Source organism: Protopterus annectens, chromosome 3.part1 (genome assembly GCF_019279795.1).
Source record: "Protopterus annectens isolate FY-2018-M chromosome 3.part1, PAN1.0, whole genome shotgun sequence".
Lineage (NCBI taxonomy): Eukaryota > Metazoa > Chordata > Ceratodontiformes > Protopteridae > Protopterus > Protopterus annectens.
The window spans coordinates 41971451-41993132 of NC_056732.1; the positions used below are offsets into that span (position 1 = coordinate 41971451).

Here is a 21682-nt window from a genome sequence, read left to right on the forward strand (position 1 = left end):
CTATTTGGGGGCACCTGACATCTGGGGCAAGAAAAACTGAAGAAAATGGCATCTGCTGCCTCTTTTATACCCCTGTCGCACTGACGTCAGGGAAGAAGCGGCAGCAACTGACGCCGGACCAAGACTTTGGAACTCGGGCCGACTGCGGGGACCGCCTGACTGCAGATAACCCAAGTGTGATGACTGCAGCAGTGTGAACACTCGAACATCTACATTTATGGTAGGTACAAAACTGTAAGTACCTGTGAAGTGAAGGATTCAGTGTAGAAAATCTAATTCAGAAGCACCACAACAAGCTAGAGCTATGGACATCCAAATTAAGGGGAAATCGGTGGAACAGGAAGCAATTGGTCAGGTGCCATATGAAGATATATTTTGGAGCCTTCCACAGCAAATCAGTATAAATGTTCACTCGCAAGAGAAGGAACTGGAAACTGACGCAGTTAATGTTGAGAAACGAAAAGCCAGTGAGTTCCCATATGACAGAGCAACGAATGGCACAGGATGAAATTGAAGAGAATGTGCCACAGGAAGATGCTATAGAACTTTCTATAGAATGCCTGCAGGAAATGGAAAACAAAAAACGTGCCGTCAGTTTAGAAGAAAACGAGCTAAGAGAAGAGTTGCTTGATTTAATAGAGATAGATAGACATATTAAGATCAATGAAAGACATAGACTGCAGAAGGTCACTAAAACCCAAAAAGTCAGAAGTTTGATAAAACAAATGAACACAGTAATTAGGACTGTCCATAGAGATCCATGTGAAATAACAGAAGTAAACAGGATATATTACTGTGCAGCTAAATTAATAACAGATTAAGTTCTACCACAAGAACACAGAATTGGGGGAAAGGAGGGGGGCGAAATCGAATGCCATCATGGAAGTACAGCATAGAGAAAACTATAAAGAAATTAAGACAAGAAGTGTCACAGAAGAGTATAGAAGAGGGAACAGATCAACAAAAATACTTAGAAAGGTAGACTTGATAAAAAGCAATGTGCAGTATTGGAACAGATCAGGATCTATCATACACTATCGCAAATAAACTAAAAATCTCAACACATTTGGAAAAACTTCGAAGATACACAGATAAATATAAAGGAAAAGTGTAAAATAAGCAATTTATTAATGACCCAAAAAAGTTTTATAGAGCATTGGGAAACAAGGTAAAAGGAGTTGAAATACCATCAAAAAAGAAGAAATAGATATGTTTTGGAGAAGTATTTATGAAGATCCCGTGGAACATAACTAACAAAGATGCTAATTGATAGAAGAAGTAAAAGAAAGAATAAGAAGTTTAAAGGTACAGGATATGAAATGTGATGAAGTAACAGCCAGAGAGAGTGAAACAAAGTTAAGAAAAGCCTCTAATTGGAAAACCCCAGGCCCAGATGCAGTACCTAACTTTTGGTTAAAAGTATTAACATCTTTGCACAAAGATTTAGCCATGAGCAAGAACTATTTATATGCGCACCCACAACAGACACCAACCTGTCTAACAACAGGCAAAACAATGCTCCTGCTTAAGACTGAACCACAGGCTGCCCTAAAAAGTATAGGCCAATAACTTGCCTTCCGACGATGTATAAACTATACATGGGAATTGATGCAGACAGAGTTTATAGTCATTTAGAAAAAACTCAATTATGGCAGTAAAACAAAAGGGCAATAAAAGTTCTATGGAACAAAGGATCATGTGTTGTTAAAGTTATAGTGGAGAACTGTAAGAAGGGAAAGAATCTAAGTATGGCATGGATTGACTACAAAAAAGCATTTGACAGTATCCCACTTGATAAGTGCTTAAAAATGTATAAGATGCACCCTACACTAATCGACTACATTACCATGACCGTGAAACAGTGGCAGACCACTTTGCAATTAAGCCATGATAAAGGAAAATTATCCCAGGAATAAAAATTCCAAGAAGGATATTCCAGGGTGACTGTCACCGCTGCTATTCTGCCTTGCCCTTAACCCATTAAGATGTCTACATAACAGCTTAGGCCATGGCTATAATTTGCCCTCTAGAAAACAACAAAGTATAAAGACTTCTCATCTTTTCTTTGTCGATAATTTAAAACTGTATAGCTCATCAGATGAGGACCTGAAATCACAACTGCAAGTTGTCAAAACTTTTTCAGATATAAAAATGTCATTTGGTCTTGATAAATGTGCAAAAGCAACCTCTAAAGCAGGAAAACTGCAGCACCAAGAAAACATCAGTTTGGGACAAGAATGTGATATAAAAAGAACTTGAGCATTCTTGAGAATATTTGGGAATTGATGAAGGATCAACATTAAAACATGAGCAAATGCAAGTAAAACTTAGTAAGAAATACTTTAGAAGACTTAATCCTGAAAACAGTGTTGACGTCTAGGAACAAAATCCAAGCTATAAATCCAATTTGCTCTTCCTGCCCTAACTTACAGTTTTGGAGTGATTGACTGTCCCCAGAATGTGTTTGGTAGATTAGACAGAAAAACAAGGATGCTTCATGCTCACCAAATGATTTATAAAAATCGGTGCATACCCAGATTATATATTCCCCATTCCGAAGGAGGGATAGGCCTCCTTGAAATTGATTTACATGTATAGATCTGCAGTCATGGGACTACATGCATACCTGCTACCTCACAAGACCCAAACGTAGTGAAAGTTTTGAAACATGAGAATGTCTAAGATTTCTTCTCTGCTTAATCTAGCTGAAGCACATCGGCAACAATCAGAAATGGAACTCAAACCAGAAGTAGATAAAAATCGGGCAGCAACTGAATGTGCCAAAAAGCAAAAGAAAGAATATAAGGTGAAGGATCAGATGAGAAGGCAAGAAATGTGGAAAATACATAAATATAGTTGCAAGTATAGAAAACTTTTGGAAGAACCTCATGTTCAGGACTGACTGCAGGAATAGTTAAGGAGAGGCAAATCCAAACCAAGAAATGAAGGGTTAATATTGGCGGCCCAAGATAGTGGGCTATGTACACGTTGGCTTACAAAGTCCATTGAACATGTGGGAGAAACCTGAGACAAGTATAGGTTTTGTATAACAGAATTTGAGACAGTTGCACACCACATTACTGGTTGCGACACACTAATGGCAGAAGGACTGTATACTGAAGGGTGTAATAATATGGCAAGACTGTTGCGCTGGGGATTGTGCAAACATTATGGTATTGAAGTGATTGTGGCTCATGGTTCCAGTGTTTTTCAAAGCATCATAGAAAATGAAGTCTACATCACATGGGATCACCCATTTCCAACAGTTCAAAAGATAGATGCTAGAAAACTGGATATGTAGTGGTCCATGAAAAGAAGACAAAAGTAGCATTGAGCATTGAAATCGCCACACCCACTGATTAGTGTCTTGCATACAGAGATACACAAAGTAATAAAATGTCAGGATTTGCAGGCAGAAATGACAGTAATGTGGAAGAAAGATACCCAGACAGTTCCAACAGTAGCAGGAGCAACGGATCTTATAAAAACATCTACAGTCGTATTTAGATATGTTACAGTACATGTAACCCCATACGAATTTCAGAAGGAATCGTTACTGGGCACATTGCAGGTGCTGTGAGGAGGACTTCTGGCTGACATCAAAGATTGAAATAATACTAATTTCTTCAGCTTTAATTGTACTTTGACTTATGAATGGAGTCCATTCTTGTCATAGTATTAGAAACCCAAAAGACTTTGGAGAATTTAAAAATAGGGACCCATAAGCCCTTTACACCTCAGTATTACCCATATCATAGGTGTCACTGTTTTCTGCTCCTTCCCTTGCTGTCCAACTTCAGCTGGACTTTTGTGCGAGTCTGCTACAGAAGGCAGAAGAACAGGGTCTGTATTAAAAGCATGAATGGTCAGAAAGTTGACAACCTTTTGATCGGCCTGTATGTGTCAAACGACCATTTCAGTGAACGGCCACATCGATTTCTTTCCAAGGGAAAGAAATCAATAGCCCAAATACGAAAAACACAATATAATGTACACCCCCCCCCCCAACTAAATATACTAACTCCGAGATCGCACTTTAGTGGGGGAAAAGGGCAGATTTAACAATGGCCTTAGAAAGAAATCGATGATGTGGCAGTACCCTGAAATGGTCATTCGACACATACGTGTCGATCAAGAGGTTGTTGACAATCCCACCGTTCATGCTTCTATAGACCCAAAGAATATTGGCCTGTGGCATATACTTTCCACACTAAACCCTTCAGTTCATATATGGTCTCACTTCAGTTTTTATTTAATTTCTACCTTGCTAATCTTCCGTTTTGCCATGCCTGGGTATCTTTGGATGTACTTCCCTCCAGATATGCTGTTTTTGCATTGATTTGTTTGGCTGTCTTCCCTGCATAAATATCACAGCATGTCGGATCTCTTTTCTTTCCCATTTCCATGTTTCTTTTTTATAGGTTTCAAAAAAAAAAAAAAAAAGTTTTTCTTCTTTATCTCCAACTTCCTCTATCACCTCTTTAGTCAGTTCAGTGTTTCTTCATCTACAGTGGATATAAAAAAGTGTACACACCCCTGTTCAAATGTCGGGTTTTTGTGATATAAAAAAATGAGACCGTAATAAATCATTTCAAAATGTTTCCCACCTTTAATGTGACCTCTAACCTGTACAATTCAATTGAAAAACAAACAAATCTGTTAGGGGAAAAATGTAAAAAAATAAAAAACCTACAATAAGTTGGTTGCATAAGCGTGCACACCCTTAAACTAATACATCGTTGAAGCATCTTTTGATGTATTTACAGAAAATGAGACATCTCGTACAGAGAGCCATATGACACCAGAAATTACTTTAAGGTCAAAGAAAATGCAGGAAAGTAATGAAAACACTTATAGTCATTAATGGTGCCCGTTGTATACAGGTCCGTTTTATATTTAAATATCACTGCTTATGTAATTGAGACTAGTCCACATATGTTTTGTTGTCACATACAAGATGGTTTCAAGTATCTAAAATTGCCTTCTTCCCCCGCTTTTATGGTTTACCTTGTTCATTTATTTCAAAATGCTACCAAGTATAAAAAAAAAAATGCAAGAAGAATTGCTTAGTGAACTCACTGAAATGAAATTGTGTAGATTCCACTGAACGTGATTTTTATGTACCCAACCTAACACTGACATTGACTGACCTAACACTGACACTGCCTTTGACTGACCTAACACTGACGCTGACATTGACTGACCTAACACTGACACTGCCTTTGTCCTAACACTGACGCTGCCATTGACTGACCTAACACTGCCATTGACTGACCTAACACTGACGCTGCCATTGACTGACCTAACACTGACGCTGCCATTGACTGACCTAACACTGCCTTTGACTGACCTAACACTGACACTGCCTTTGACTGACCTAACACTGACGCTGCCATTGACTGACCTAACACTGACACTGACATTGACTGACCTAACACTGACGCTGCCATTGACCGACCTAATGCAGTCACTGCCATTGATTCTTGGCCATCTAGTAACAGTGAATATGTGCTTTGCAGTTTGCTGGTCAAAGCAGTCATGGAAATTTAAATGAAAATTCTGGCTTCCTGGCACAGAAGGATGGAACCCTAGCTATAATGTAGGAGGCCGTCTTTGATTAGCGGCCCCAGTACTGGAGGAGCTAAGCTATGAGGGGGAGGAGTGAAAGAGCCAAGGGGAGAGGAGTGAAAGGGTGTTGCCCATTTGCTCTCCTGTGGGGGTAAATGCACTTAGGAGTACACTGGTTTAATGCAGTTTCGCTCTTGCATCACCAGGGAAACCAATGCCCCTTGGAAAAGTGAGGGGGTATCCTCCTCTGTCAGTCTGTTGCATGTCCCCCCCCCCCCCCTTGATGCTTGCATATGGGAGGTATGGCTGCAAAAAACTAAAAATCCTCAAATAACACCTGATAGTTGTCTAAATGATGGCACCTTCCAGTTCACTGTTGACACAGTGATGGGCAACAAATGGATCAACTGACTGAGAGTGAGATGATGATTATCAAGCTGCGGGGGTCAAAAGGAACAAAAATAAAGTCGTAATATCCCATCAACCACTGCATATACTGAGTCGTAATATCCCATCAACCACTGCATATACTGAAAATGGAGTAAAAAGTGCTTGAATTACAGGTAATTACAGCATAACAAATTACAGTGGCTCTTTACGTTTATACATAATCCTTGAAAGTCACCGTTTTCCATTAGCTAGGTTGATGCTATGTTGTGCAACTAATGCATGTATATCTTATTACCTTCCATGCATTTACTAAACCTTGTTGTGCTCATTAGTGTTATATGATGGGGCTTATGCTGCAGTCTGCAGCTAGGGAGGGGCAAAGGGTTGGCTGCTCTGGGTGCAAGCTACTGTGGGGCACATTTAGCACTGTAGAAGAGGTGTGGCTTGGTCCCTGATGTGATTGCTGTTGCTGAACAAGAGTGTCGCTGTGTGTGTGTGTGTGTGTGTGTGTGTGTGTGTGTGTGTGTGTAAAGATGAGACATAGCTGCTGTTTAGAAACATAGTGGCTTTTTGCTCCAGCTCAAAATGGATCATATTTAAACGAAGCACAATTCTACAGTAAGCTTGCTCCTTAGAATTTTTTATTTGTTTGTTTTCAGCAGGTAGTTGGACTTGGGATCATAAGGCTCATTTATAGGGCATTGTTACATGTGTACAAAAATGAAAGAAAATTGTGGGGGGTAGACTACTTTGTTGAGGAAGGTTAATGGAATGTGATGATGGCATAATAAGGTGAATGATAGACGTACATTGCCAGCATAAGAGAAAATATTGGCACTGATGGAGCATGCAGAAGAAATAAATAAATGAGAAAGTGGTAGGTGGAATAGTCACCTTATTGGAGTGATTCAACACTAATATTAAAATATCTGCAAGTTTTATGCATTAGGTAGGTGGCTGTAATCTGATGCTGTAGCCACTGGGGGGAGCCTGCCTACAGAAAAAGAAAGCACTAGCGAGAGACCGTGTAAGTTATTTACTTTTTGTCATACTTGCATATACATATATTTTCATTTTGTTTTTCTTTCTTCATTTTCATGATTCTGATTGTATCCCTAGAGAAGCTTATCAGATGTGATGATGTTGCTAAGTATCAAATACCCCTGAAGGACTGCCCCCCCCCCCCAAGTGATTGTTTTAAGGAAGAATCCTAAAGTAGCTGTATGTCAGCGTTACGCTACATTTAATAAAAAGACTAGTGAGATGAGCTAGAAATGTAAGAGCTTTTCTTAAATTAAAACATTTCACTTCCACTTACGTTTTAACTGTTTGTTTTAAATCTCTCAAACAGGAAAAAGGAAGTGCTCATAATACAGAGTTCAGTCAGTGTTTGCTGCACACTCAATCTGGTTAAGTCATGGGGCACCAGACGCTGTCTTGGTACAAGTCAGAGAAACTTTTGTGCATAGTTTACCAGTCCTTTGCAGAACACACACACACACACACACACACACACACACACACACACACACACACACACACACACACACACACACACACACACACACACACACATCCATACACACACATACATCCATACACACACACACATACATCCATACACACACACACACATACATCCATACACACACACACATACATCCATACACACACACACACACACACATACACACACACATACATCCATACACACACACATACATCCATACACACACACACACACATACATCCATACACACACACACACACACACATACATCCATACACACACACACACATACATCCATACACACACACACACACACATATAAATATATATATTTATATATAATTTATATATATATATATATATATATATATATATATATATAGACACACACACACATACATCCACACATGCACACACGCGTGCGCGCACACGTACACACACACACACATTTATATATATATATATATATATATATATATATATATATATATATATATATATATATATATATATATATATAGACACACATACATCCACACGCACACAGACACACACACACAACTATAGATAGTTTGGATCAGTGAGCATGTTTGTTTTCTAGACTAGGACAAATCATTTGTAGCCAAGGATGTGCTACTGTAGCTGTCATCAGTGGGACCAGATAACATTGATAGCCATTGCTGGCATCCTGTAGTAAATGGGCTCAAAGTAATTATGGGATGCATTTCTTAGAAAAAGGGGATACTGGACCAGAATCCTCCAGCCTATAAAGTAGCCAGAAAAAGATGCTTATTGTTCCTGCCCCTTTTATACAAATCCTTTTATTTACTCTTTATTATCCATGTTGAGCACCTGGGAATTATTCTCTAAGACAGTTGCCTTAAAGTATCGTTCCCATGTCACCTTTTAACCCAACAAGCCTTCTAAAAACACCAAGTGTGCTAACTACATTGCCATACCTCAGAGCTATTGGTTTCGCTGCTGTTAGTGCAGGCGAGTAGACCTCTGAGCTATGAGCTGCTTCGTGTCCCTAAGGTACAAGGTTGGATTCCTTCCACCTTCATTTGCCCGCTATATGACTGAGCAAATCATTTAACCAAAGTGCTGCTGACTTGCCACTGAAAAGTGACTGTTGTATCCAGTGGGCTTACCTGGTCAATAAATAAGTTAAAAAAATGGATGAATTATGTTTTGATGATTATTTCAGTCTGTGGTGGTTGCTTCAAGGGAGCCATGGTGTATATTTTTATTTGATTATGGCAGGTTTTATTTCTCCACACTGCACCCATTGCTTGCTTGTCTGAAATGCATCAAAGCTTGCAGGATCTTGGGATAGGACTTTATTTGAAGTATTTTATGAGTGCTTCGCCACGGCATTGCCATGAGGTTAACAAGAAAATTGCAGGTTTATTTTATGTATTGGATATTTTGAGATATTTTGTGCCAAAGGCTGTATTTTCAATCCTTGCGCATTCATGCACTAGATAAGCAGATAGTTTACAAGGAAACCTTTGATTACTCTAAATGGTGTGGGGTGTTCTGTGGCTCTAACTGTGTTGAGTTAGTGTAACTGTGACATCACAGACACGTCCTACTCTCATACTTGCCCATGACGTCAAACTGCATGTCATTGGGGGGGTTATTTTTTTCTGCACAGTGTGTCATCTGTGGTAACACATGTCTTGCCCCTTTTTTATACTGTTGATCCTGATTTGCCTGATGTCACCCTAATGCAAGGAGCAGTAAGATATTTTACATTTTTTGTACTATAGTAGCCGCATTCTCATACGATTTGAAAGTAAGAGGTGCACAAGTTCTACACTTTGAACTGTATTACTGCTGTAAAGGGTTTCAAACGAACTCTTCTTTCTCAGTTTTGAATTTTTTTCTTTATATATTCCAGGTACGCTACCTGCATCGAACTGCAGTGAGGACTGGTGCTGGCGGAGCCTTGTTCGTAGTAAGTTACCTTGCACTTCAGCATTTAACTGTCAGTGGTTAAGGAAATTATGAAAAGTGTTAAGTCAGCCTGTGTCACATTCCTCTGCTTTAGTTTAAGGAACCGTGTCAGTGACACTTAACTGAAATGACAGAAAAGTTGCAGCTTGCTTTTTTACTTTTATAAGTTTGATCCCAGTAGAGTGGAAGACAGTTATCCCATTGCACAAGGGGGAACTGTCAGTGGACCCAGGAAACTATCAAACCATAAGTCTGACTAGCCTCATATGCAAGGCTATGGTAAGAATAATCGTAGACCTGATTAACAACGACCTAGGAAATCTCCAGGCTCTAGACCCAACCCAGTTTGGCTTTGTCAAGAGCAGGCCCTGCCTGCTCAGTCTAGTGGACTTCTTTGAGGAGGTCACCAAGACATGACCTGGCCAAGGCATTTGATGTAATACCTTAGTCTGGTATTATAGATAAACTGACAAAATTGGTCATAAAACTCTGTCACTAGATGGATAGCCAAACAGCTCATGGGCAGGGCACATGTTGTTAGAGTGGGGGAATCCACATCCCGCAAGAGGCCAGTTACCAGTGGAGTACCACCAGGCTCAGTACTGTGTCGTCTCCTGTTTGGGATATACTTCTCAGATGTCAAGGTAAATGTAGATGGTCTTTGGCTGACCACGTTCGCTGATGATTGCAAGGTGGGGGCAATTACTGACTTCCCAAATGATGTTGATAGTCTACAGAAAGGACTGATGCAGACCAGTGACTGGTGTCAGAGCCATGGCATCAGACTAAATGCAAAGAAGTGCATAATAATACCCTTTGGGAAATCAAATACCCATGCAAGTTACAACATTGATAGCACCCCCCCCCATGAGCACCCAGTGACGAGAAATGGGGGTACTCTGATAGTAATCTTAACTTTAACCAGCATGTGTCCACGGTAATGAGAAAATACTTATAAGCTGACTAACGCATAAGGAAGGGCTTCGAATCCATACCTAAGGACGTCATAGTGCCGCTGTACTCTGCCCTCATCAGACCAAATGGCACCCATATCTAAGGATGCCATAGTACCACTAAGCCCTCATCAGACCAAATACCATCCATATCTAAGGATGTCATAGTACCACTGTACTAAGCCCTCATCAGACCAAATGGCATCCATATCTGAGGACGTCATAGTACCGCTGTACTTGGCCCTTATCAGACCAAATGACATCCATGTCATAGTAGCACTGTATTAGACCAAATGGCATCCATTTCTAGGGCTGTCATAGTACCACTAAGCCCTCATCAGACCAAATGGCATCCATATCTAAGGATGTCATAGTACCCGCTGTACTAAGCCCTCATCAGATCAAATGGCATCCATATTTAAGGATGTCATAGTACCGCTATACTTGGCCCTTATTAGACCAAATGGGATCCATATCTGAGGATGTCATAGTTCCGCTGTGCTTGACTGTCATCAGACCAAATGTTATCCCTATCTAAGGATGTCATAGTACCACTGTATCAGACCAAATGGCAGCCATTTCTAAGGATGTCATAGTACCGCTGTACTAAGCCCTCATCAGACCAGATGGCATCCCTATCTAAGGATGTCGTAGTACCACTGTATTCGACCAAATGGCATCCATTTCTAAGGATGTCATAGTGCCACTAAGCCCTCATCAGACCAAATGGCATCCATATCTGAGGATGTCATAGTACCGCTATACTCAACCCTCATCAGACTAGTAATAGAGTAAAATGCAAACTTTGGTATATACCTTGCCAGGCACCTGCAACAGTTGGAGCATCTTCAGAAGTTTCTCACCAAACAAATACAGGGTATAATCAACATGTCTTGTGCAGAACGATTTAAAGCCCCATCACTGTATTCATTTTCCTACCGATTTACTGAGGAGTGATCTATGCCTGACCTACAAGGCAGTCTCTGACCCAGCCCTGATGAAAATGTTGCTTATTCGCAAAACTAACTACAGAAGGGTTACCCTCTCCAATGATCTAAACCTGATCTCTGATACGAATAGATCATGCAGGAGAAACACACATGTTTCCCAGAGATTGCACCTTCTCTGAAATGGGCTGCCTGTTTGCGTGAAGCAGAGCCTTTCCCTGACCATCTTCAAGCACAGTGGAGGGGAAATTGCAGATTTACTCCTGGACTGGTATCCATGTCCCTTCTGGAGAGAAGCAGTCTGAAAAATTTTCAAAACCCCACTTGCTGACCCTTGTTATCTTTCCTCTAGGGGTAGAAAATTGGGTAAAATCTGGGTAAAACTGACTCTGATTGTAAGGGTTCTTGAGCTGTTTGCCTAGTAATCTCCTATGAACCTATGATCTTGTGTAGCTTTGGGTTAGTTTAAGGTAACCACTGCTTCAGTTGAATTGATTCTGTAAAATATGCCTTTTGTGACTGTAGAACTTTTGTATTCAATCTTCATTGCTTGACCAATGCAATTCTTGTTACTGCGTTTATTGATTGTTTTTATGCACTGTTGCTTTTGTATGTTGCAAAAATGTTAACATGGAAACAGTTTTGCTTGTAAACTCACAGACGTGTCTGGGAAAAAGTAATAGGGCAACACTTTGCTTTTAAACTTGTTAAATGTGCATGTTTGTAAAGTGACCATTTGATATTTAAAAATCTCTTCATTTTGTAAGTGCCATCTGCTAGTGGTCTGGGTTGTGATAAAGAAAGGGTCCACAGATCAGTAGTCTGCCCAGTTAACAAGGGGAGGAATTTTAAAAACATGGTTTATTGGTGTATTAAAAAATCCTTTAGCCGGATATTTTTCAGTTTACAAGTTCCAATTCAGTGAAAATTAAACTCGGCTCCTCTTCACCTGGGAGCTAGAATCCGCCACATAACACAAGCACTCAGGTCACTCCACAGCAAGTACAAATATGACTCAGTCATTGTACATGCCGGTGTGAACGACCTGAGACGTACCTCCCTGGACTACATGAAAAGAGACGTAGAGGAGCTCTCTGATTATGGAGCCCAGGCCGGTATGACCCTGACCAGCATCTTACCCTCACCAAGAATGATGCCACAGTACAAAGACAAAATGATCAGTTTTAACAATTGGCTTAATTACTGGTGTCATTCTAAGGGGATCCAATGTCTGTCTGCTTGGGATGACATGCTTGACAAGCCACGCTGCTTCGCAAGGGATGGCTTGCACCTGTCACCCCTGGGCTTCCGGATATTGGCCAAGGCTCTTGCCACCCCCATAGTGCCTTTTTTAGGCAAAGCTCAAATGACAAACCTACCTCCCTAGAAAACACAAGTGGAAAAAAACTAAGGGTAATGCTGCTCAATGCCAGAAGTCTAAACTTCAAGATGCACGCCCTCGAAGCCCTCCTCAGTATGGAGAACATCGATGTCTGTGCAGTGACTGAAACCTGGTTCAAGGCTCCTGAGAGCACCCCAGCACTATCAGGTTTTACCTCATATCATGCTTTCAGGCCCCAAAACTTGGACCGAACCACAAAAGGAGGGGGAGTATCCATATTCATCAAAGATACTCACACCTCCAGGTTAGTGGCAACGCACGAAGCATCGGAGACCATCCAGGTGCAACTAACCATAGGCAAAACTGCCTTACAGTTTGTAGCATGCTACAGACCACCCTCTCAAACTCAGGAACCCCACACAGCCTTCCTGAAGACACTGGAGAGTATGAATGTCTCTCCAAATACCATCATTTTGGGAGACTTCAACTACCCAAACATAGACTGGGAACATTACTCAAGCCCCAACACCCTAGCCCAAAGGTTCCTAGAATTCATAAACTCAAATGCAATGGAACAACTAGTCACCATTCCCACAAGAGGAGACAATATACTACACCTGATCATCACAAACATGGGGACAAAATGCTCCACACCGGAAGTATATCCCTCTTTGGTAAGATCAGACCATAAATTAATCTCACTGGAAATCCACATCCCGCCCCCACCCCCTGCTCAAAAGACCACAGTGAAGAACTTCTCAAAAGCTAACTTCACACTTCTTAAGACTGAAGTGATATCCTTCAAGGCCCCTGGGCCAGTGGAAACCACAACCCACACTGCTGAATCCTTTGCAAATGCCTTCTATGGGCACCTTCAAGAATGCATGGATCATGCAATCCCAAATAAAACCAAGAACAATTCCCCCAAAGGCAGGCACCCGGTCTGGTGGACCCCAGCCATAAACAAACTTTACAACAGGAGGAGGAAGCTACTACATGACAGAGCAAAATCCCTAAAAGGGAAGGCATCTCTGATCAGTACTAGCAAAAAACTACGATCACTCATAAAATCATCCAAGGCCAACTTTGAGAGAAAAATCGCAAAAGACACAAAAGACAATCACAAGGCCTTCTTTAGCTATGTTAGAAACCTGGGTGGAAACTCCCAGATATGCTCAGAGTTAGTCCAAAATGACACAAAATACACTGAACCCACTGACATTGCCAACATTCTGGCAGACAGGTTCAGTGCAAATTTCTCCTCCCCCTCAAGGAGAAATAACTATCCCAGCAGAGTGTAGCCTCCCTAACATCTCAGATGCCCAGGTGAGAGCCGCCCTCTCTAAAGCTAAAAACACAGCATCAATGGGACCGGACGGTGTCCCGGGCTGTGTGCTACATGAACTCCAAGAGGAACTAAACCCACACATAAGGCTGCTGTTTAATCTTAGCCTTACTACAGGATACGTACCCAAAGAGTGGCGTACGGCAACAGTGGTCCCACTTCACAAAGGTGGTGCTTCTATGGACCCTGGAAATTACCGCCCCATAAGCTTGACGAGCCTGGTCTGCAAAGCTATGGAAAGGATCATTATGGAACTCATAAACAAAGACATTGGGGACCTACAGACATTGGATCCTACCCAATTTGGCTTTGTCAAGGGCAGATCCTGCCTTTTGAACTTGGTCGACTTTTTTGAAACCGTCACTAAGGCCATTAATGAGGGTAAGGCAGTTCACACAGCCTACCTTGACCTTGCAAAAGCCTTTGACACAATACCCCACTCAGGCATCATAGACAAACTCACCAGTTTAAATGTAAACCCATATGTCACAAGATGGGTTGCAAACTGGCTCAAGGACAGAACCCACAGGGTCAGAGTTGCTGGAGCTATGTCAGACTCTAAGCCAGTCACAAGCGGTGTCCCACAGGGCTCAGTCCTGGGACCTTTCTTGTTCGGCATTTATTTTTCCGAGGTACAGGCAAACATAGGAGGATTGTGGCTGACAAAGTTCGCAGATGACTGCAAACTGGGCGCCATAATTGATACTCCAGCGGACACAAACATCCTTCAGAGAGGCCTCATAGAAACGGATAATTGGTGCCAGAGCCATGGCCTTAAGCTGAATGCCAAAAAATGTATAGTCATACCCTTTGGGAAAAACAAGGCACCCACAAATTACCACATAGGTGGTAATCCATTAAGTACGGAAGAGGTAATCAGGGACCTAGGGACCCAGGTTGACAGTAACCTTTCATTTGACACTCACATTGCCAAAGTGGTTAGGAAGACCTTCTATATTGCCCACCTTATCATGAAGGGTTTCACATCTAGATCAAGAGAGGTCATTGTGCCCCTGTACTCTTCTCTTATCAGGCCAATGATTGAGTACAATGCCCCATTTGGGATGTATCTCACCCGACACCTGCAGCAGTTGGAAAGACCCCAAAAGTTCCTCACCAAGAGGATAAAGGGTCTTAAACATATGTCATATGCTGCCCGACTGAAAAAACTCCAGCTCTATTCAGTCGCATACCGCCTACTCAGAGGTGATCTGTGCCTGACATACAAGGCCATGTCCAGTCCAGAATTAATGGACATGCTCCACCTCAGAAAATCCAAATCCATCAGAGCCACGAGAGCAAGAGACTTAAACCTCAACACAGAAATAAATAGGACGTGCTGGAGGGACAGATTCATAACCCAGAGGCTCCCTACACTCTGGAACAGAATCCCAGTCCATGTTAGGCAGAGCCCCTCACTGACTCTATTCAAGAGAAATCTTGACGAGTGAATGGGAGATCGTAGGTTTACCCCGGGGGTCATCTCTGTGTCACTACTAGACAGAGGCACAGTAAACTAAACCCTAAAAGGGCGTAGTATTCTCATCCTAAGGGGTGGTGAAAGCCACACACACTCTGGCTAGGCTTATAAATGCCCTAGGGCAGATAGCCTAGTATGAACCTATGAACCTAAGTAGAAAGTTGCTGCTGAGTGTCTATTCCCTCATCCGTTTTTCATGGGAAATCACAGTCAGTGCTGTGTCTCTGTGCACTAGCCAGTAATTACTTCAGTTTGTCAGATTTTCCCTTTTCTTTGTGTTGTTATAACTGTTAAGCTGGAATGTACAAGTCCAGGAGTGGTTTAAAAGGTACAACATGTGTGTGTGTGTGGGGGGGAGATGCACAGTGGCAGTCTGGATTACATTTAATAGATCATATCATTGTGTTTAGAACATCCTAGCAAACTGAATTAATATTTTAGCAATTTTTATGTTATGGTGGACCACCTGTAGCATTTTGGCTATTGCATAGTATCCAAGTTACTACTAACTAATTAAATATAAACTCTTATTTTTTCATGGACATAACATCATAGTTTCTTTGCATATACTAACAAACATTTTCAGTGAGAACCATGGCACTGGTTAACCCCCCCCCCCCAAAAAAAAAGACTGACAAAAAACACTTTAAAAGTTTTTTCCCCTTGTTCTTTTAAGGTACAGTAACCTAACCCCCTGCATAGGAACAGAAACCCCCCCCAAAAAAAATGTTTTAGTCTGTTCACCTTCAACTGTCTATTTCATCTGTTGCTCCTCTTCACCTGTTTGTTTGTTTTTTTTTTCCTGAGTAACCTAGACTTGACAATTATTTGGTTGCAGTTAGGACTCCAGGTTTCACCGTATTAAAAATGTGTTTATATGATGTATCCTTTTTGTTTAGGTCACACTTCTACTTGTTCATTGAAGGCATGCTTGGCTAATGTCATCAGTTTATCCAGATGATGATTTGGGGTCTTCTGGTGTATACAGACTTTTTTTTTTTTTTGTTTGGCAGTCATTTTATTCAGGAATTGGAGAACAAAGCAGAGCAGGATATTTTGTCTTGTATATCTCATGTTCATAGATTAGTAGTAGACTACATCCCTTATGGGTCATTTTAAGCCTAGCCAATTACCCTGTATGAGAATCGAACCCTGCACCTTGCCTCTGTAAGGTAAACACTTTAATGTCAAGTGAGATGTTGGCATAATGGTTAATCTCCATGGACTTTTTTTCAGACTCATTCTAGGAGCAGTATCTGGTTAAGTGAATTGTTCAGAGTTGGGCTGAGGGAATCAAACCTTGCACTACTGGACAACAGGAAACAGCTCATTATCAGCCCCTTAATCCTCTAAGCCAACTGCCAGTCTGCCAAAGATGCTGCCTCTGTGGCTTGACGTCAGTAGTATCCTTCTTATAATAGGAGGCATTTTACGCAGAATCTTTCCATTCCTGGATAGTTATTCCTATACAGGTGTTATGTAAACAGAAGGGTCCGCTTTCCTTCCTGAAAGAGGTCTTTTGAGGATCACAAGATTTAATATCCCCATTACCCTTGATCAGGGAAGCTTGCTGCAGCTAAATACCCCCCCCCCATCCTCAGCACAGTCTTAGTGCAGGGACTTGCATCTTCTACCCCTTTACAAACAGAACTTCTATCGAAGTCATCAATATGCTCTGTCGAGGGCAGAATTTCAGATGTCAAAACAAGCTGGGAAAGTTACTAGTGGATTCTGTGTGGAAGGGCTTACTGTGTAGATAAGGTTCAGGTTAATGTTTTTGTCATTGCATACCTGATCTCCAGTTCAAAATGCTTCTCCAGCAGTTTTAGTGTTGGTTAATTATCTTTTAAAAGGGTTACAAAAGAGACTCTAAAGTGAGAAACTCTTCTTGCTTCATGAGATCTGGAGACATATTCTAGATCTCTTGTATTTCAACAAGCACTTGTGAGTTACAAAGCTGAGGATAATTATCCATCAAACTCTGCCGCCTTCTTCCTCGGGTGTATTTTGGTCTTCAGTGACGCACACAATGGTATGGTTTGGACTTTTTTCTTCGTGCGAGATTCCTTTGATTTTCTAGTGAGCAAAGGTAATTTTCTATTTCACTCTCTTGGATTCACCACAACCCCCAGATGTTTTTTCCGAGCACTTGTTCCTGGACAAAGAGCTCTCAAATTTAAGGACTTTCCAATACTTCCGTATCTAGATAACTGTATGATGGAGATAATGTCTTGTTAGTGGTAAGGTGATTTTGGAGTTGTTGGTGAATACATTTCTCTAGGGTTTTAGCTATGGATGGGAGGATGGCAATGTGGCAATAGTATGTAATTTCCCTGGAGGGGCCGCCCTTGTGGAGGGGGATGACATGTGCTGTTTTCCAGAGGTGGGGTACATATTGTTCAGAGACAGGATGATTGAAAAGAAGAGATGTAGGATAAGCAATACATGGAGCAACAATAGTTAAGAATTTGTTGGGGGAGTTGGTCTGAAGCTAGGCTGGTTTAAGTTTGCTGAGGAGCTTTCTTATGTAGGAGGTCTGGACAGGTTTGAAGGAGAAAGAGGTAGTGGTGTTAGAGTGGGGTATTGAGAGAGGTTGGTTTTAGTGGTTCTCTAGGAGGAAGGTGATGGAGTTAATAAAGCGGGAGTTGAATTGGGATTCTATGGATTCAGAGTTATTGGGTGTGGTGGGGGAGGCGGTGGAGGTTTTACCTGGGTTAAGGAGGTAGTTAATAGCTTGCCAGAATTTGTGAGGATTGTGAAGGTGCCTTGCTTGAGAGGTATGGAAGTAGTTTTTTTTGTTATGTCTTGTACATTTCTTTGTTTGGTTCCTTAACTGTTGGTATAAGGTCCGATCATTTATGCTTTTGGTGGAGTGGTGTAGGGCCTTAGCTTTTACCTCTCTGTTTGATAAGTTTAGTGTCATGGGAAAGCCAAGGTAGTTGTTTGGATTTGATTCGTATTGTTCTTATGGAGGCTAGACTATTTAGGAGTTCAAGGAATTTTGTTATTAAAGTATTCAACTGCTAGGTCCAGGTTAAGGGTTTTTAGTGGCGACCAATTGCATTGCTGTAGCAGTAGGTTGAAAGTAACAAGGGAAATTTTTTTTGCAGCGGCTGTATATGATGGGTGAGATGGACTGGGTTTGAATTCTTCTTTTTTTTTTTTTTTTTGTAAGTAGGTGGGGAGTGGTCACTAAGACTGATTGGTAGGCAGCCTACTTGGTCATTCAGGTTAGGTTTGTTGGTCAGCATCCAATCAAGCAGAGATTGTATTTGAGGGCATTTGTCAGTACGAGGGGGACAGTTTATGATTTGGGTGTAGTAGTATAGATTGATAAAGTTAGTAGGGCAGTTGGAAGAGCGGGTAAGCCAGTCAACATTAAAATCACCTAGGATGATAGTTTCTTGACTGAAAGTGGTGGAGGACCAGGAGAGGAGATGTTCAATGTTGGGAAGGTTCTTACCTGGGGGTAGGTAGATGGCCATGAAAGTTATGGCTTTGTGTGAGTTAATATGTAGACGTGAAATTAGTATTTCAGCATTGGGGATGTCTGGTGGGGTTATGTGTACTCTTAATACTTTGAGAGTCTTTGAGCATAATAGCTATGCCACCACCTCTTTTGTTTAGTCTGTCTTGCCTTATTATGTTATAATTTTGGACAGTAATTTCAGGGCCCTTGATGTGTGGTTTTAACCAAGTTTCTGTTAAAATGACTATGCCAGGAGAGTAGGTGGTTAATGTAGCATGGAATTCTGTGATCTTATTTACAAGGCTTCTGAGATTAAAGTTGGTGATAAGTAAGTCAGATTTGGAAACTGCTGGTGGGGGGGTTGTGTTAGTAGTAGGGGGGTTGTGGTATTTATGGTAGAGTTGGGGAGGTGTCTTTGTGATTTGTTTGTGTCACAGCTAGGGCCAGGATTAGGATGGATGTCTGTAAGCAGTTTTCTATGAGTTAGGGAGTGCAATAGCATATGTGCTAGTTTGATTTTTATGAGGTGATCTCTGAAAGTGAGGGTAGTTGGGTAAGTGGACTTTATATGACTGAGATGGTAGAGTAGAGAGTTGGTAAAGAAGTAAAGTTGTGGGCTGATTTGACAATGCTTTGGTTGGGGGTGTGGGGTAGTTATTTGATAGAGTAGGGGAGCTATTGCATTGGATGTTATAATTGTGGAGGTTGGTGGAGTTATAGGCCAGGATGAGAAGGCCTGATAGTATGGAATAGTAAAGACAGGTGTGGTAATAGAGCATAATTGGGGGAGGTTATAGAGATAAGGTGGGAGGGATGGGGAGGTTATAGAGATAAGGTGGGAGGGATGAGGTTGAGTGTGCTAGAGTAGGCAACAGTGGGAGGAGAAAGTGAGCTTTGGGAGCTGTTGTAGAGTAGGAGTGGTGAGGTGGGTTGGGGATGATGATTGTTAACCACACCCTCTATTAACCAATGTATAAAAGTGAGGAAAGAGAGGGTGGGTGAGAATGGGGGTAGGGTAGGGGAAGCAGAGTGATCCAGAGCAAAGCTTGAGCCAGAATAGTAACCTTGCACTATCGGAAAAAAGTCAGAGAAGTAAGGAAAGTCACTAGAATCCTTTTTATTATGCATTTCTTTGTGGGGTTTTTTTCTTATTTTCCTTTTACTTGTTAAATGTTTTTTTAAGAAGATATAGGTATGTGGGGTGGACCAGAGAATTGTAAGTTGTCCGTGAAAATAATGGAAGGTAGGGGGTATTGATTCCTTGCTGCTGCGCCTCCCTGGGAGTCCCAAGACATGGAGGTAGGTGAACAAATTCAAATAACAAAAGGACAGTACAAATTAGATTTACAGTTGCTACGTACAGAAAATACAATGGAATAGGCAGATTTCTTTCTTGGCTTTAAACTATTAACACCTGGTGAGAAACTGCACTGTGGAAATTTTTTTTTTTTTTTTTTTTTTTTGCGGGGAGAAGATCAAGGCAGTAGTTTGCATGCAGGACAAAAACAGGGTAGATAAAACAACTCTGTCCGTGCAGAAAATACAATGGAATGGGCAGATTTCTTTCTTGGCTTTAAGGTATTAACACCTGGTGAGAAACTGCGCTGTGGACAATTTTTTTTTTTTTTTTTTTTTTTTTTTTTTTGGCGGGGAGAAGATCAAGACAGTAGTTAGTTTGTGTGGAGGCCAAAAACAGGGTGCACTTGATGCGTGTTTGAGAGCCTGTTTCAGTGACCGACCGCAACCTTCGGAATGTAAAAATAACTGGTTTGCTCAAGTGCTTAAACCAGAACTAAGACACTTTGAGTAACAGGCACATTAAGCTTTTACCAGCAGTTCCCAGCTCAGAAGATTGGAGACTAATCGCTCCTCCCACAAGGGTGTAGACCACAAACCTTCCTAATGTAAGATAACTAGTTTGGAGCCCAATTGCTTAAATCAGAACTAAGAAGTTTAGAATAACAGTTACAATGTAATCAGGCTACTAACAAGTAGTAATAAATGCAGCAGATTAAATGCAACCAAACACTTAAAGAATGCGCGGCAAAAAGCCAAAGTAGGAAGAAGGACAAATACAGTAAAAGCATCTGATTAAAGTACCTTTTTCAAGTAAGTGGGAAGTTAGGAAATGGACAATAATTCAAGTTTGAGACTAAGGGGGAGGACCTTCCCAGCTGATTTCTCATTGCTCATTTGAATGAGCTGATGAGATGAGATTGGGAGGAGTGCCTAAAATCCGATTTATAATAGGGATGGGCAAGTCAAAAGACATCAAAGGTTAAAGGCACATCAGCAGCAGGGAGTGTGAGTAGGAAAAATCAAATACAGAGAGATCAGCAATAGTCAGGCAGAGAACAGCAAGTCAAGCAAGCACTACAGCAAAATAAAGATGCCACTGCATATTTGTTGTTAAATGAGGAATGTTATTTCTCAGTCCTGCCACTAATTAGTTGGATGTTATTCACTGTCTGCAAAATAATTATTTTCTAACTGACCCTTTAAAACTCCAAAATGCAGGATACTCGGAAGCTGTCGTTTAAGGACAGGCCTCTGCCTTTGCAGCTATGACAGCAAAAGAGTTCTAAACTTTTACTTTTTTGTAGTACATAGTTTAGCCGTGAGCTTGTTGCAAGTTTTTGAGCAGTAGAGCTTTTGTGAGCTCATCTCATGATCCTTGTAAGTTGCCCAATAAGGATGGATGAAAATGTCATAATTTAAA

General features: G+C 41.2%; 1 protein-coding gene across 1 annotated transcript in view; it reads left to right on the forward strand.

Moving 5' to 3' along the window:
- Positions 1–21682, forward strand: part of NDUFV2 (NADH:ubiquinone oxidoreductase core subunit V2) — a 311308-nt gene that overhangs the window by 81797 nt on the left and 207829 nt on the right. The window contains exon 2 of the mRNA XM_044066534.1: positions 9372–9428. Within this exon, the coding sequence (XP_043922469.1) occupies positions 9372–9428 (57 nt within the window). The remainder of the gene's footprint in view (positions 1–9371; positions 9429–21682) is intronic.